General features: G+C 49.3%; 1 protein-coding gene across 5 annotated transcripts in view; it reads left to right on the forward strand.

Annotated features, from left to right (window-relative positions):
• The first annotated feature begins 429 nt into the window (after nt 1–429).
• LOC135913105 (glycogenin-1-like) overlaps nt 430–16709 on the forward strand; it is a 78179-nt gene continuing 61899 nt past the window's right edge. For all 5 annotated transcript variants that reach the window (XM_065445788.1, XM_065445769.1, XM_065445797.1 and 2 more), the window contains exons 1-5: nt 430–499; nt 842–1180; nt 3828–4077; nt 4759–4884; nt 9657–9832. In XM_065445788.1, coding sequence (XP_065301860.1) covers nt 942–1180; nt 3828–4077; nt 4759–4884; nt 9657–9832 — 791 coding nt within the window. In that variant the 5' untranslated portion in view covers nt 430–499; nt 842–941. The remainder of the gene's footprint in view (nt 500–841; nt 1181–3827; nt 4078–4758; nt 4885–9656; nt 9833–16709) is intronic.

A 16709-nucleotide genomic window follows, 5' to 3' on the forward strand; every position in this document is an offset into this window, starting at 1 on the left:
CTTGATTAATCCACCATAATTAATGTGTACCATATTCTCTAAAAAATTATTTACGATTTCTACTGTGTTGGGGAATCGAACCCGCATGACACTGCTTCCTCAAACCGGTAGCCCGATGCTTTAGCACGCTGCTCCACGGATCCGCACTGGTAACGAGCTTTGATCCCACTAACGAGCTTTGGGAGAGAGCCTTGGCCAGCTCCGACCTCGAGGATCAGCAACGGCTGATTGCGAGGGCCCAGGACGTGGCCCGAGCTCAAGGCATTCTAGAATGAGGACGCCTCTCCAAAGCTGCATTTACCTAATAAAAATGTTTATTTTCTCTCTCTCTCTCTCTGGTAATGAGAGAACAGTCAGCGTTCGCTCGCACTGGCACACCACGCATATTGGAGGCCGTGCTCGGACTATTTGGTGGCGCCACTAGATGGCGCAGTATTTTCACAGGAAAGCGGGAGAGAGGAGCCTCATACACGTCTCGCGTTTCGGCGGTGGCAATAAGGTGCGTGGCTGCATTTCTTCACTACTAATCTCATTATCGTCGACCGTCATAATGACACGGGTTCTGTCGGAATCGTTTTCTCCCCTACCTATCTCCCTTTTGTATAATTGGGCCTCATCGTAAGAATTACATTGATCCTTGTGAGAAGGATAATAATTTATCCTTGTGAGACGCATACAAAGATGGGCGAAAGGTAAACGAAGCTGTAGTATGGCGATATAACCTTAAGAGTCGACACTACAAAGAATGGGCAAACATTGGACAGCCAAAATTGACAAAGAAAGCAGAAAGGCCCCTGTATAAACTTGCGAGCCGTCATTTTTCTTCTTCTTCGATGTTTAGCATGAATGCAGATGACGCTGCCGTCGACGTGCGCGAGTGATCGTCAACGTCGCACGTGCCAGGGACTCGTGAAGCGAACAAGAAGAAACTGCGGACGGACATGGCGTCGTGCTGCCCGCCGCCGCCGCCCGACCAGTCCGCGAAGAGCCCCCAGCAGTCGTGGGTGACGCTGGCCACGGACGACACGTACGCGTTCGGCGCGCTGGTGCTGGGCTACTCGCTGCGGGAAGCCCGCACCCGCTACAAGCTCACCGTGCTCGTCACGCGAGACGTGGGGCCCGTCATGCGACACCTGCTGGCCCAGGCCTTCGACGACATCGAGCTGGTCACGCTGCTCAGGTATGCCGCTCGAGAGCTCCCCGGATAATACAGATACGCGATCCGTTCGTGGCTCCACGCGAGCGTGCCGACAGCTTTTGCAAAATGGTGCCGTTAGGAAAACGGCGAACGCGCGAAGCGTCGCTCCCTGCTTTCTCGCACCTCCGATGAACCGTGTGAGCCTTGAGCGAACAAGCGTGGCGTCACGCATAATCTATGCACAGGCCTGGGGTGATCAGGCAACTACAGAATGTGACGGCCAGGGAAGCCGAGTACTTGAGCGAAGAAGAGCGTATGTCATGCACTGACTGCAATGCTTGTAGATGCCAATCGAATTTCCGGGGTGTAAACAGGGCGTCAGCATAACCATTCCAGTGTCCTTCCTGCTATGTGATGCACGTCCACTAAGTTCGTCAACGAGCAGAACTGCGCGGCAGCTGTTTGGTTGAAGCATTTGCAGAGTGTGGTTTTGGTTTTCCTCATTGGTGCCGGCGAGGTCTCTTGCCGACATTTGCATCGAGTGAAGCAGACTGGCGTAAAGAACATAAAATAAACATTGATTTTTCGGAGACAAACAATGACTGCACGTGCTCTAACCACATCTGCGTGTTAATTTTTACACGATAATACTCTTCTTTCTCTGAAACCTGTCGGCGCTGTAATTTAGATGTGAGATATGACCTGAGCTGATTCTCTCGCTGCAAAGCACAACACAAGTACTAGGATAACAACATCATTTTAAAACGAAATCATACAAGAACAGCTGAACATTAATAAATGTACTCCGTTTCTGTCATCAGTGGAAAGGCTGTATACTCTAAAGAGACTTTTTGAAGTGGCTGCGTTCGCACTTAGAAATAGCTTTCATTTTTTACCACAGTTGTGCGAAACGGTTCTTTATATAAGCTCAGTATTGAACGAACAACGTTCTATTCCTCAGAAACAAACAAACTATGGCATATGGCTGCTAATGTGTTGTTTAAGATCAATTCGCTTTTCGAGTATTTTATTTGCAGCCCGTCGCAGCAGCCTCACGCGCATGCTTGCGCGAGCAAATGCCGTTTGCACGCAGCGAAGCAACGACGAAACGCGCGGAGTGATAAACGTTCGCGACACAACTTCTTGCGCATTTTCCCCAGCGTTGCCCCCGATGATTGAGACGGAGTACAAGTAGGTGAAGAGCCGGGCCTGCCGCCGACGGGCGTTGATCACGCTCATTTTCTGTACACGATATGCTCTTTATCCAGCGTTCCGTGCAGCGTAGCGTTGGTCGAAACGGCGCGTATTTCCGCAAGGGACGCGCAGTGCACTGACGGAGACAGACACGGACCGCAGCGACACAACGCCGCCACTCTAACCACAGCATCTGTAGGCCTTCGCATGCAGCAAGGCTCATGTTTTCATGAGACATGCAAGAATAGTAGTATATTCCGCCCCGAAAATCAATAGAAATCAGATCTTCTGACTCAATTTATGCACTAAGATTCTGACACCACAAATTCTGCACTTCTTGTTTTTACTCTAATGTCGCTTCTTCTAAGCAGCAGGGCTATAAATGGCGCCCGAGAATTTTGGAGGGGCACGTGGTTTTGAGGAGCCGGGGATCTCGAAAGACATACACAGTCTGTGGAAGTCGCAGATGCAATATATGTTTGAAGGGCTCGATACTCCTCCAGAAAGTGGTCGACTGCAGAAAGTGATGAGAACGACATTGTTTGACTTGGATGAATCGGTTTGTTGTTTTTTCAAGTTCAAGAAGAGCCTAAAATTTCTTCGTGTCCATCCGGCGCCGCCTTATACGACTTCAGTTGAAGTAACTGTACACTGCACGAGATCTTTGACAACACGTGGAAGTTTGAAACAATCGTGTGATGCGCACAGGTGGAATGAATGACACGTGCACCTTAGAATAAACATGTTGGAAGTATCCTTGTTAAGGAGTAGCATCACAGCGTACTTGCTTCGCCGCCGACAACGACCGCACGTGGCGTCACCCTACTAACCTGTTAAAACCACGGCGTAAAATTATTCTTACACCGTGCTTCAAACTAACCTGCCGATCATGACAAGGCCGTCTTTGACGAAGATAGGTCCCCCTATCGAAACGTTGGCCAGCCTTTCTGAGGCATCTTATCCCTTTTTGTAAATTTTATTTGACAGTTCGCTACCAATCATGACATTTGCGTCACGGCCGCATTTCGCGTGAGAACCTTGTATAGGTTGCGTCAGAGCACGGTCTAGTTGGACACGCCGCACAGGCCTCCTCCGCTGTCTTTGCTGCCCTCTCCAGTCTTCCACGCAGCCGTGCACCTTTCTGTGTAATGCCATTCATGACGAAGGCGCTGGCGAGGACCAATCGGCGAGCATTCTCTCCTCATCCGACTTCACGGGATCGCACGCCGCCCTTTTCCTCCGGCGAGATACCCGGCCACCGGCGCACAACCATGCGAAACGGCAGCCCAAGAAAGCTATCCAGTAACCTCATTTGATTTATGGGAACAGACGAACGTTTTCAGATATTATGACATTGTTGCATACATGAAGTTTCAAAGTTATGCAAAGAAGAATACTACGCATATGTTTCTCTGTGTTTGTGTAGTCCGTAGCGCACGCAATCACCACTGTGCTGCGCTACAAACGAGTCTCTTTTCAATTCGATACCCTGCAGCGGCCGGGATCCTCTGGGCTGCCCCACTCGGGAGGCTGACGGGGTGTCGTGCTCCTACACGAAGCTCCACGTCTGGCGCCTGCAGCAGCTCAGCAAGGGCGTCTTCCTGGACGCCGATACCCTGGTGCTGGCCAACTGCGACGAGCTGTTCCAGAGGCGCGAACTGTCCGCTGTGCCTCTGAGGGGTTGGCCCGACCTTTTTGACACGGGTGTCTTTGTCTTCCAACCCTCCGAGAAGACGCATGGCCTGGTAAGCACTCCGTGTCGCCTCTGAGCCTCGAGCAGACGTTACGCACATTTAACTGTGCACAGAAATGTGAGGTGAGTTTAACTGTTTCTCTAGCACAGTTGACGAATACGAGGTATTTAAGTGCTGTAGGAGGTCCAGAGGCAAAAATTGCCGCCAGGGGAACATTCTAACCTGAAGCATAGACAATGTAGTTTGCGCAAGTCAGTGCTGACCTAGTAATAGTGAATACAGATGTGGTAAACACTAAGTCGAATAAAGGTTAAGCGATTTATTTACGTGAGTTATGTAGCTATTAACACCGTTACAGAACGTGCTATGCAACAGCTTATAGGATTCATAAAGTAGCTAAACCATAGTAAAGAAGATTGGCGATGCACAGTCAGTTACTATGTATAAAAAACAGACAAAACAATCGCGGAACGCAAATGCAATTACTACGAAGGATGGTCAGCCAATATTTCAAAAATTACAAGCTTTTGGACGACTCAAAATATACAGTCAGTAGTTCTCAGCAAGTAGAAACTACCCTGCTAGAAAGTCCCAGTGACTCTTGCAGCCCCTGAAGAAAATATCATTGCCACCCCCAGCGTTTAAACTTAAATGACACGCAAGTGGAAGGTGTTATTGCACCTGCATGCTTACTCATGCATCACTGTTCACCGTGGACTGACCTAACCACAGGTGATGAAGGTGGCCAGAGAGACGGCCAGCTTCGACGGCGTCGTCCGTGGCGTCCTCAACGAAGTGTTTGGCCAACGTTGGAGGAAGGATTTGGCGCTGCGGCTGCCCTTCACCTACAACCTTCAGGCAAGCGCATCTCTCCTACCACGGGCACGCCGCTACGCTTTGTGCTTTTATTAGGTTTACAAGTTTAGTGCTTCAAAGTAGTTACAAGATTGTGGCAGATATGAAATCCAAAAGGAAGCTCCATAATGAAAGACTGTATTGAGACCTCCGGATAAGCTCGGGAGGTGAGAGGAATGACTATATGGCCGAGCTCACTTTGGCCGAGGAAGCCGAGCTCACGTTGCAGCTCGGCCTCTTCCTTATAGAATTTGTCCACGGATCAAATACATTATCAATAGCTGCATTACCTTTGCCAAAATGTTGCAAACGAATTCCTGAACGCTACGCACCGTCAAGACAAGTAAAATATGTATTTTTTCATGAAAGAATATACTCGTATGACCCAAAACTTGTGCCCGAAATAACGGATATCAATGCTTCCATGTTTTTTGCCTAATAACTCAAGAAAATGTCACACGAACTATATCGTCACGTGGTAGTGACGGTAAAGAACACGGTAGCAATACTGTGAAAGACAAAAGTAGCTTTTATTGGGCGAACCTTTGCCGACAAAAACAGGCGACACTTAAAAGCACAACGAAAGCGGCGAACACAGTCGATGATCGTCGAAATCTGATGAGCGGGTCAAGCGCGTAAGCTTTTATACATGAGCCATCGAACTTTCAAGAGTAATGGCCGGTGCCCGCGTGTCTTCCAGAAAGTTATACACCATTCGCGTCGCGCATACATGCAATCAGATACACGAGGTTCGGCGACAGACAGCGGATAGAAACGTCGATAATGTTCTACAAATTCCTATACATGCAGGCGCATCCTGCGGTGTTCGATAACATTTGTAAGGCGGCGAAACCTGTTCTAGTCATATAGGAGGTCCTGGCAAAGTACTGCACCAAGGTGGCCAATCCTGCTCTGGTGAGGGAGAGTGCGTTACCGGTTCTGGTCCGGGATCAGGGCTGTTTATGCAATTTTATCAACAGGCGTATTTTTTTTTTCATTCCGTTGGAAAGTTGCCGGCACCTGGATCGGAACTACGGTCCTCTTGCACGCAAGGCGGATGCTCTACCTCTACGCTAACGCTGCACCACTTCAGTGCTTTCTTTGATGACGAGAAAGCGTTCGATTCAGCCAAAACGTCAGCAGTCATGGAGGCATTACGGAATCAGGGTGTTGACGAGGAAAGCATGTTGACCACAATCGAATGCTTACTTTGGGCACCTAATGTAGCTACCGAAAAAATATCGAAGAAAACGTGAGACGCGTGCTCCACAGAGAACCTTATACGCATACTGCTATGTATCCTGCACCACCGAGACAATTTTTTCTCGAGAGGTTGCGCTGAAGCGAACGCGTTGCAATCCTTCGTGTCCCCGCAGTGATGGCGGCGAGCGACCATACATTGTTTATTTTTCGCATCTGCTAGCGAGAAAGCGTCCAAAACTCTGCCAGGCGGAAATCCACTCGGCCAGAGAAAAACGAACGCGAATCGAAGTGCGCGTGCGCGGTGGTCGGGGTAACACTAGAAAGCCGCATGCGATCTGGCAGGCTCCGGCAGCCCGCGGGTAGCGAGAACGAAAAATCGAAGAGGCTCAATGTGTCCTGGCGAATGAAAGTGAAAAATAAATGAGAACGTAGTTATCTTTGCTGGCATCAGTGTCTTGACATGGATGCTTTGGCGCAGGTGCAAAAAAATACTGACAATGTTTACTGTGACATGACGGCAAAAATGAACCACGAAATGAACGCTTCGTCTCATTGGACCTCGCTGCGTATTGTCAACTTGTCTGGTAGTGTGTTGATTTGGCTTGTTTCGTTGTACGGTACAATATACTACTTTCGAATTCTAAAGTCACTGCATTTTTGGCGTCAAATGTTTATAACAACATTAAACCCACAAGGTTCGGCAATTGAAAATCTAAAGCACGACTTTGGTAATGTCAGTGCACCTTTAGCCTCAAAAATTTATGAGAACCTTATTGGCGGCGAGGAGTTACGGAGTCGCCATCTAGCGGAAGCGCCTCGCTGGCGTAGTATGAGGGATCACGGGGCGCGCTCCTCATAGGTTTTGCTGTCACCGCTCACTGAAAACACCACGCGCGAGCTCTCCCGGATATTTCTGTAAGTACTTTCGAAACGAGAGAAGTTTTTTACTGTCTAAATAATAATCTTGGGCAAACTGAAAGCACACAATCGTTTACAGACGCTATCTCTTTACCGAATACGTACAGTGAACGCCCCTGCGCGCGGTCGCCGCGATGGAGTCTCCCGAACCGGCTTCTTGCGTGAAAGTTAGGTAAACGCTGAGAGCAAGCTATGTGAAATATGTTCTTATAGTGTTTGTATTACTTAATGGAGCGTAATAGAACGAAGCCTCAATGCAGCGATCGCGCAGATTCGGAGCGACCGACTGCGCGTCTGCATGCTTGTCCGCGCACTGTTTCGCTTTCTCCGCGCGCGCGTTTTCGCACCATGCCATGAGCTTTAGGCCGCAGAATATGAGCATTTGACAGTATGCAAGCAACCATTGTTGCGTGGGTGCTATCAGAGCTGTTCAAAAATAACTTCACTGTAGAGACTTCGACGCCTACGGGGACAGTGATGTGCCGTCGCGACGATTCAATCTTTTTTTTTCTTCTAAATTATTTGACCTTTCAATATTATTTCTCGAGTTGCGTCGCACTGCATGTTTATCGGTGTTCTCAGCGTGCCATTTCCCGCTGCTCCTTTTTTTTTGTAATCCAGTGCATTAATTCATAACGCAAACATGACCATATGCCATGTTTTTTTTTAATGTGCTTCTTACCGTTGCCTTTCCACTCCACTGAACTTGCCAGTATCTATAGCATCGACAAGTTCATAGACCAAACCGTCATGACATTAGTCGGGCAGCGGACTCGGGCGAGCGTCTCAGTGTGCGTTTTCCGAACATTGCAGACCCGGCGCCGTAGCAGAAATCTTCCTCGCGTCTGTGCTTGCTGTATACCCGAGTTGTAGCCGATTACTGTTTGCCGGTTTTATGTTTCGCGAGCCAAGCTTCACGCAGCTTCTCGTCCTGTGGCTACGTGTGACTGACACCGGCCTCCGTTGCGTGCGTTCGACCCTGCGGCACCGAGCAGTAGCCTACCATGTTGCGCGCCTTCAAAGGCAGCTACTACCTATTGAAGTGCTTTCAGGCGTTGTAAAGGAGACACTCGAAGCGGGAAAATTTCGCCACTAAATGAGGACCGCAGCATGCGAGGGAACTTAAACTCTCCTTTTCAGCTCGGTTCGGCGCTCCCGAAGCAGCCGACGCGGTCGCAATGTCCACGTGATCCCTCCTAGCACGTCAAGCCGACGGTGATGCCAGCTTTTCCAGTGATGGAGCTCGAGGCCAATACCGTTCAAGTTTCGGAATCGAAATCCATGTGCTCCGTAGATTCCGTGGCCTCCGCGAGATGCCGCGACGAGCCCACTCGCCATCAAAACGCCCTTGAAACTTTGTGTTCCGATGGGGGATCCTTGCATCATGCGACTCCCGGTGCATGCGCGTTGCCGCAAAATACAGCCCGATTTCACTATGTTCGCGCTGAAATGTCTTTTCGAGCGTGAAAAGTACATTCTAGGCAAAATATAGAATGATTTCCGGTGCCGGGGGTTGTCTTGGTCTGCGGCGCATGACAGCACGAAAAAATATCGAGGAGGAGGGGGGTGGCTAGAACCCCATAAGCGCCCCTAGTGTTCCTGTATATGCTCCCGCAGGGAGGGAGCATATACAGGAACACTAAGCGCCCCCTACTGGCTACGCCCCTGGTGACGATGTAATGTTTTTCGTCGTATTTGACACGAAGGAGACAACATGACAATAGGAGACCTCGGAATAAGCGCATCAGCTTGTCTTATGTGCTGGACGCTAAGCTCTGATACAGCTCTGACTTGCGACTACGCTCAAACTGCAGGGGGACGCATCGAGTGGAACGGACGGGGAAAGACAGCACGTGCTGCCGGATCTCGGAGGTCATGTGCTGACTGAAATGAAATTAAATTATGGAGTTTTACGTGCGAAAAGCACTTTCTAATTATTAGGCACGCCGTAGTGGAGGACTCTGGAAATTTCGACGACCCATCGATATGCGGCCGCCGTGGCCGGGATTCGATCCCGCGACCTCGTGCTCAGCAGCCCAACACCTTAGCCACTGAGCAACCACGGCGGGTATGCGTTGACTGAGCAGCTACACACGCCTGCGTCACGCGAGCGTGTCTTGCCTCTGCGACTTACATAAATAGCAATGCGATTTAGAGGCATAATGCTAGTGTGTGAGAAGCAGAAAGCGACGCTCCAATCCACGGGTAAAGGAACAGATGTTTAGGTGTTAACTGGCTATGAGCGCCGACATGAGCCGTGTGATCAAGTTTCTTGCTTCTCCAAAGACCCCAATGGCGCAGAGCCTCGAAAGCAGGGATATTTTTTCATCAAGACATAGGCTACCTGCATTCCCTTATGGGCAACCGGACGTTTTTGAATGCATAAGTTCTACGCGCGCTGAATCGCAGTGTTTGATGACGAGGTCTTCTCTACTTAAAAGTTTGAATAAACCTGTTCAGGAGCAAATTACTTTATCACATTCTTCCGTTGCTTATCACAGCTATACAAAGCAATCCTGCACCACTTATTGTCACGTGCGCACAAATAAAGGGACTTCGGAAATGTTTGCACCGGCAACTCACGCAGCTCAGCATATGGAGCTCATCCACTAAATTCGCCTCGCATTCGGTACTTTGCGCTTTCCTGGAAACAGGGCTCGGCGGGGCGTCCGTTCTTCGACCGCGCGTACCAGAAGTTCGGCGAGTCTGGCACCAAGATCGTGCACTTCTGGGGCGCCGACAAGCCGTGGACTCAGGTTTACGACTGGTCCAAGGCACGGGTGCACCCTTCCCCGGGCTGCCAGCACCACCCGCAGCACCTGCAGATGTGGTAAGCCGTGGCGCGCATTCTGCGCACGTCGATAGGCGACCACTAACTATAGCGCAAGACTTCGCTTCGGGTTGTTAATGGCCCCACACTGGGCAACAGTGATTACAAAATTCGACAGAGACACTTAATACTGCTTACGTGTGGGAATGCGAAAGACTCGTAATGCCTCTGGTGAAATGTTTTTTTTTTCTAAGCTTCAAATGCTGTTAGCTTCGTTTTGGTCGACGACCTTCAAGTGACCTTGAGCCAAAAGCCAACGCCGTTATCCTGGCACTTAAACGAGAGCCTCTGGGCAAGTTACGAGAACAGAAAGAAATCACCCGGGCAACCAGACAAGGCCACCTTACATACTTCCCAAATAACTTACAACAAAATCATAGATTCCGAGTTCTTTTCAATGTATGTTCACAATACCACTTAAGCTTGTACGCTGAAGTTTTATTTGTCATGTCCTATAGCGACGACGTTCAAAAGGCAGATACAGGCCACTATACGTTTGATTGTCATCTTTTGGCGCTGAGTGGCCTTTTCAGCGCCAAGGTTCGTGAATCACACGGTGCGTCCGCCGGCGCCTCGAATAGCTGTTTGACCGAGACGAAACCTGCAATGCGGTTCTTTCTGCGACAGGAAACTATTGTGTCCATATGGACCAGTGCACATGACGCATTGCGTGGTGTGGCGTGGTGGGGTGTGCCGTTGCGAACATGCACTACACCCATTTTGAGGTTGTGGATAGTATCATCTCCAACGAATCTGGGGCGGCTTCCACTAACATTTCATAACGGAAATAATAACGAATTTATGAACGCGTTCTTGAATTCCTTATTACTTTCGTGAATAAATGTTCGTGCAAGCCACCCTGTCTTGCCGGTAGCCATTTCATGCTTACATCGACTCTCGATTACGGGAGAGCCGGGATTTTCTTCTTTGCGCGTTCCTTGCCCGCGCGAACTCTCGCCTGCGTTTTAACAGCTGCTCGGTAAGGCCCAATGGAAACGCGCCAGGTGTCGCCACTCGATCGCTTGCCCGCGACGAGTTCGTAACTTGAAAAGCCGCTCGGCGGCATTCAAACCAGACATTACCGGTTTTTATTTTATGCGCTCATCTTATACACGCATGACATGGCGCCACCTCCTACCCATTGGCTGCGCCACCACGTGCTCGACGACGCACGCACTAGGCCAGACGTTTAGTCTGCCAGATGGTTGCCACGAAACGTCCGCAAATGACGCAAGTACTAGGCACACATACGTTGTTCAAATTATCTATACCGTTTATGTGTGAAAACGTTGCTCATGGCCGCCACAATCCGTGCATAAGCTACACACATCTGTAAAAGGCGCGGAGCAGAAGCGGCCCTTTTACTAGCCATTGCTGGCCCCAGAGAGTTGGAATCTCTCACGCGCCGGCCGAACAAAAGTGTCCTGCAAGTACGTAAATGAATCGACGGAACCACGTACATGTACTTTCACGCAGTGAATAACTGAAACTGAGGTAATTGCGCAAATGTTTTAGGCACACCGTGTGCATGCGTCGTCTTTCAGCAACACGAACTCTCAACGTGCGGGCGCTTTAGGCCTTAAATAATGGTCTTTTTCTCTATTTTTTGCGCAATTTCAACACGACTTTATTAAGGCCTCTGTTAACGACGGACCAAACAAGATGTCGCCTCGAAAACTGCTCCAGGCTCGAACGAACTTTTCCGCTGATTTTCTCCGGCAGCGCGTTAGCCGTCATTTGCTATACGGCAGGGCCAGCGTAGGCGGCGCCACTGAAGAGGCCGCGCCAACCGCGGGAGTGGAGCGAAGGAGCAGGGAAATGGTTGGCGCTACTTTTGGAGGTTGACGGGTTTTACGATGAATGGATGGGTGGATTGATGGATGTCATGAGCGTCTCCTTTGGAACATGGCGGTGGGTTGCGCCACCAAGCTCTTGCTATTATACTGCCTAATGTCCTACCTAGTCTTTAAAAAAAAGAAAAAAAGAAAAAAACGCGCCATGAATTCCCATAACCAAATTTCCTGACCCCATATTGAGAACTTTGTTTTTGTAAGACTCCGTCTTTTCTTTTTCTTTTGTTTGCCGTTTCGCTATTTTTCTTCCACCAATCTTCCAATTGCCTCTTACTAATCTCTATTGCGGACTTTCCCCCTCCTCTCACTGAACCCAAGGACTGCAAGGAGTCCAGTGGTGTCTAAATCGACCGCTGGGCAGATATCTTCACATTCTAATAACACATGTTCCATCATTTCCCTAGCTTTACCGCAGCATGCAAGCACATGCTTCTTCTTCGTTCTTATATCTCGCTTTATAGGTGCGTGTTCTAAGGCATCCTGATCTCGCCTCGAAAAGGGATCAGCTTCCCTTTGAGTTATCACAAATTATTTCTTTCCTGATTTCGTTTTTTTCCTCTTAAGCAGTTACTCATGGCAGGTTTCCTTTCCACTGCCACCACCCTTGAGATTATTTCAGCCTCTCTGACTTTCCGCTTGACCTTCTTTGTTGCTGTGTTGCTCACCTTACAGGCCGCATGCTTCCTAGTTATTTTCCTCCACTGTTAATTAATCTTCATCCTGTACAAATACCTCAACACTCTCCCAGCACATTTACTTTCCTCCATATTCCTCAGTCGTTCTTCATAATCAATTTTACTGCGAGCTTCCTTCACTTCAAAACTAGTCCAGCCCATATCACCCTGCACAGCTTCATTTGTAGTCTCCCCGTGAGAGCCCAGTGCGAGGCGTCCCACTGACCTTTGGTTCCCGTCGAGTCCTGATTGTACCCCTGATTTATAGCAAACAACCGCATTTCCAAAAGTAAGTCCTGGAACCATTACACCTTTCCACTTACCTCGGAGGACCTCGTACCTATTGTATCCCCATAGCGCTCTGTGCTTCATTATGGCTGCATTTCTCTTCCCCTTTACTGTTACGGTTTTTTCCTGTGTTTCCATATATCCATTGCCTTCGTTTATCCATATACCAAGGTATTTATATTCTGTTACCCGAGGTATTTCTTGGCCCTGTATCTCCACTGTCTGTTCACTGTTTTCATTGAATACAATAACACCTGATTTTCTAACACTAAATTTCAAACCTAAATTGTGTCAGATTTTCTTGTGTCACATTTTGAGAAAGGTCACCACTCGTACGAGGCAGGTCACATTCATGGCACCAGGTAACATATAAAGTAGAAAACTATTGCAAATTGCGATGTATATTCACCCCGTCAGCAGAGCTCACCGCGGTAAACTAGGGCGTGGAGCTCTAGCATCTATATTCTAGACATTATTTTTCTGTGCACGTTAACCTTGACGCGTACTCAATCAAGTAAGCAGGGGAAGAGCAGAAAAAGAATTCGCCAACGATGTTTGAAAAATGTTCAAAATACGTACCACTGGGTATGTATGCATGGGGTCGCTGTGTGTGTGCCGCTGGGTATATGCCCCGGGGGTTAACGGGCGTCTGCTCCTCTTCAGCAAACCTTTTTTGACGTCAACTTGCAAGTATCCCCAACAATATCACACCGACACAGCGACATTGACGTAATGCGGTTTTTCTTGCAAGGGTAGGCGTCGACGTTGTGTGTGTTTTTTTTTTCGGCTCTCAAAAAAGCACGTTCTTGCCAAATATGACCTGCAACATCGCACTTTTGCTCTTTAAGAGCTTTGCATGGGAGACATTGAGCTAAGGCTTTCCCTGCAACCGAAGCTGTTTACGAAAACTGTTCCAATTTTCTCGTTAATCACACTTTGACGCAGTACTTGTCAGAATACAAAGATAGTTACTAGAGTGACTGCAGCGGTTATGAGAGATAACACGTAGCCTTGTGCGTCTACTTTTCGGCTTTAAATGAATTTCGCACAATCGTAACATAGAAGGAAGGATAGAACCCTTGACACCGCAGGCACGATATTCAAACCGTCCGCATGCTTCCCTCGTCGTCGAGCAGCTCTACTTTGTAGAGTCGAGCACCTGTACAAAGAAAGCCTTATAGGACGGAGTGACCTATATAACGGTCGGAGGCCCCAAACTTTTTATAAAAGCGTTCGACTGTATTAAATTTCTTTGGCATGACTGCCAGGTATACGTCACGTACCGCATAACATGAGTTAGATCACTCATGTGCTCCATACTCCATTCCACAAGCCGGTTGCAGCACTGCCAAAGGTACGATGCGTACACAGGCAATATCCTTGTGCAGCAGTAAATAGTTCCAGCGGTAACTGGCTTATTATTGGCTACACTAGAGAGTTTTATTTATTCTCGCTACGTGATACGGTACACCGCGATACGTGACATGTTTGGACCTCTTCGCGTGCACGTCGTATACCGAGAATTACACCCGCCGTGGTTGCTCAGTGGCTATGGTGTTGGGCTGCTGAGCACGAGGTCGCGGGATCGAATCCCGGCCACGGCGGCCGCATTTCGATGGGGGCGAAATGCGAAAACACCCGTGTGCTTAGATTTAGGTGCACGTTAAAGAACCCCAGGTGGTCGAAATTTCCGGAGTCCTCCACTACGGCGTGCCTCATAATCAGAAAGTGGTTTTGGCACGTAAAAACCCCAAATATTATTATTATTACCGAGAATTACTGTGTCAGTTACCGCCGGTTGCTGCAGTAGCGACCCTAACAGTGGTAACAAGGCAGCGCCCGTGTAATTCCGACCACCCGCTTCGATTCAAATTCGCGCTCGTTACTGGTTCTCTAACAGCAAGAAAAAAGCGGCGAAATCCGTCATCGCCAAGCTTCCTCTCAAACTGAGGTCAAATCATTAGGCATGTTTTGTCGTAATTATTGACATCGGCTATGTGTTCTCACGCTGCTAGGACTACAGAAACGGCACCGAGCCATAAAACTGGTTTGATTTCTAGTTAAGCTGGTGGCGCCACAGCATTAACAGTGGTGCTGCGCTGATGATGGGGAACGCTACAAAAGCCTAATTGTTCGCTGCATTATTATTCTATTAGCCCGCTCTAGCATGGTACATGATGACAGTAGCGAGGAAACGCTACGTAGACGCCGAGTAGACGCTGTGGCACAGGTGAACATTTGTTAGGAAATTCGGCCGTACTACTTGCTAAGGAGGCTGCAAGGCAACTGCAGGGAAAGTTTACACCTAAATCGAAGCCCCGCTGTCGCATGCATGTAAATGCAGCCTATGGTTACGGCGTCAAAATATTTTTTTCCGTCAAGCCACCTACCATGGACCACACAACATGATGGCAAGTTGATGCTGAGCAGACAACGCGGCGCGGATGAGCACATCTCAAGGGGCGTTCGGTCTCCCTGTTGGCTGAGAATTCGAATAGCCTCGCCAGTGCTGCAACCAGCTTGCAAGATCAAGCACAGCTTCCATTCGGCCATTAGAATTAACGTCGTTCTTTCTTCACGAGCGGGAGCATGTCAGTAAGTCCAATTCTCGCTTCGTGGCAGGTAACTCTTTCGGACACTGTGTTAAACTGAACTTTCACCTTCATATTCGGCTCTGGAGTACAAGATTCGCCGACGAATATGATACTCCCTAATGCGAAATTCATACGTGTTTTCATTTCGTGGTATATTGGCTGGCGCGGATAATCTGTCTAGTGCGGCACATTGCAAACGGAGCAAAGTGGGGTGTGACTGTCTCGCTGATCGCGAAATAGCAAGAGGCAACTTCGCGGGTGACGTGGGGGCGCGATTCACCGCAGCTGCCGCAACCAGACTTCCGTTCATGCAGCATTGTTTCCATATGTGGTGTCGGTGGGCATGTCATCGGTGAAAAGACTACGACGCGCTACTCTGGGGCCATCTCGTATAGCAGTCGTCGCCGCAGAGCTCGTCTTGCGTGACACAACACTTCTCTTCGCACGCTTTCGCCAGACCCTCCTCCTCCGCATTCCTACTCGCGCTCTCATCGCTCCCGCCGTCTTTCATGCCCTGCTGCGCTCTCCGCTTGCTCTTTCATCCTTTGCTGTGTTCAGTCGCACGGTTACGCCGACGCTCAACGCAGGAACGGGCGCCTAAGAGCTGCGCTCTAAAATTATGGACATAATTGGGAGACGCAAAGGGGAGAGAAGTTCCCATTCTCTCCCCTTTGTAATTATTTTTGTTGTTGCAATGCTTCATCGTTATTAGTGCCTTAGAAACTAGCCCAATCCTCAGTCATGGTCCATTTCACACAGCGCGACTATAGAGCCGTCGGTGGCTCTGGTTGCTGCCCTCATACCGGCAACATCGGGGAGACGTCGCTCAAGATTGTCGCTCGCATGGGATACCACTTGTGAGCGACGAGCGAACGCGACAGCCACCTCCATCACATCGCTTGTCGCTGTCGCGCGCGAAGGGGCGCGCGTGCGGCCTCAAATCGAGGAAGGTGAGAAGGGGAGCGAGCCCCCCCCCCCAAAAAAAATAAAGAAGAAAAAAACTGTCGGACGAGCACTGCAGCAAACACTCGTGCCGTTTATTGCGTTGGAACTCCGCTGGCAGCACTACGTCGGTGCGGAGCCGAATACCTGTGTAGCGTAAGACTCCAACTCCACTTTACCACGGAAAGCCTCCAGGGCTTCGTTCGGACTGCACCGTGAACTGACTTTGATGTTGCCGTCTTGCATTGATGGCCAGCAAATTGATCAATGAACCCTTGCGTTACTCTTGGGCGACACTTCAAAAACATAACGTTACTTACGCAATCTCCTTGCAGCGTCTGCCCAGCGCGTGCCTGACTTCGCGTACTTGCTTAAGGCGCGGTAACACTGGGTCGATACGAGACCGACAAGACACTGAAAGCAGCAATTCGCCGACTACTCAGCACAGTGCGTCGCGGAGACCATTCTATCATAGCAGGCCGACGACGATACACCCGATGGGCGTGAGTCGTAGCTCGACGGACTT

Source organism: Dermacentor albipictus, chromosome 1, assembly GCF_038994185.2.
Source record: "Dermacentor albipictus isolate Rhodes 1998 colony chromosome 1, USDA_Dalb.pri_finalv2, whole genome shotgun sequence".
Classification (NCBI taxonomy): Eukaryota; Metazoa; Arthropoda; class Arachnida; order Ixodida; family Ixodidae; genus Dermacentor; species Dermacentor albipictus.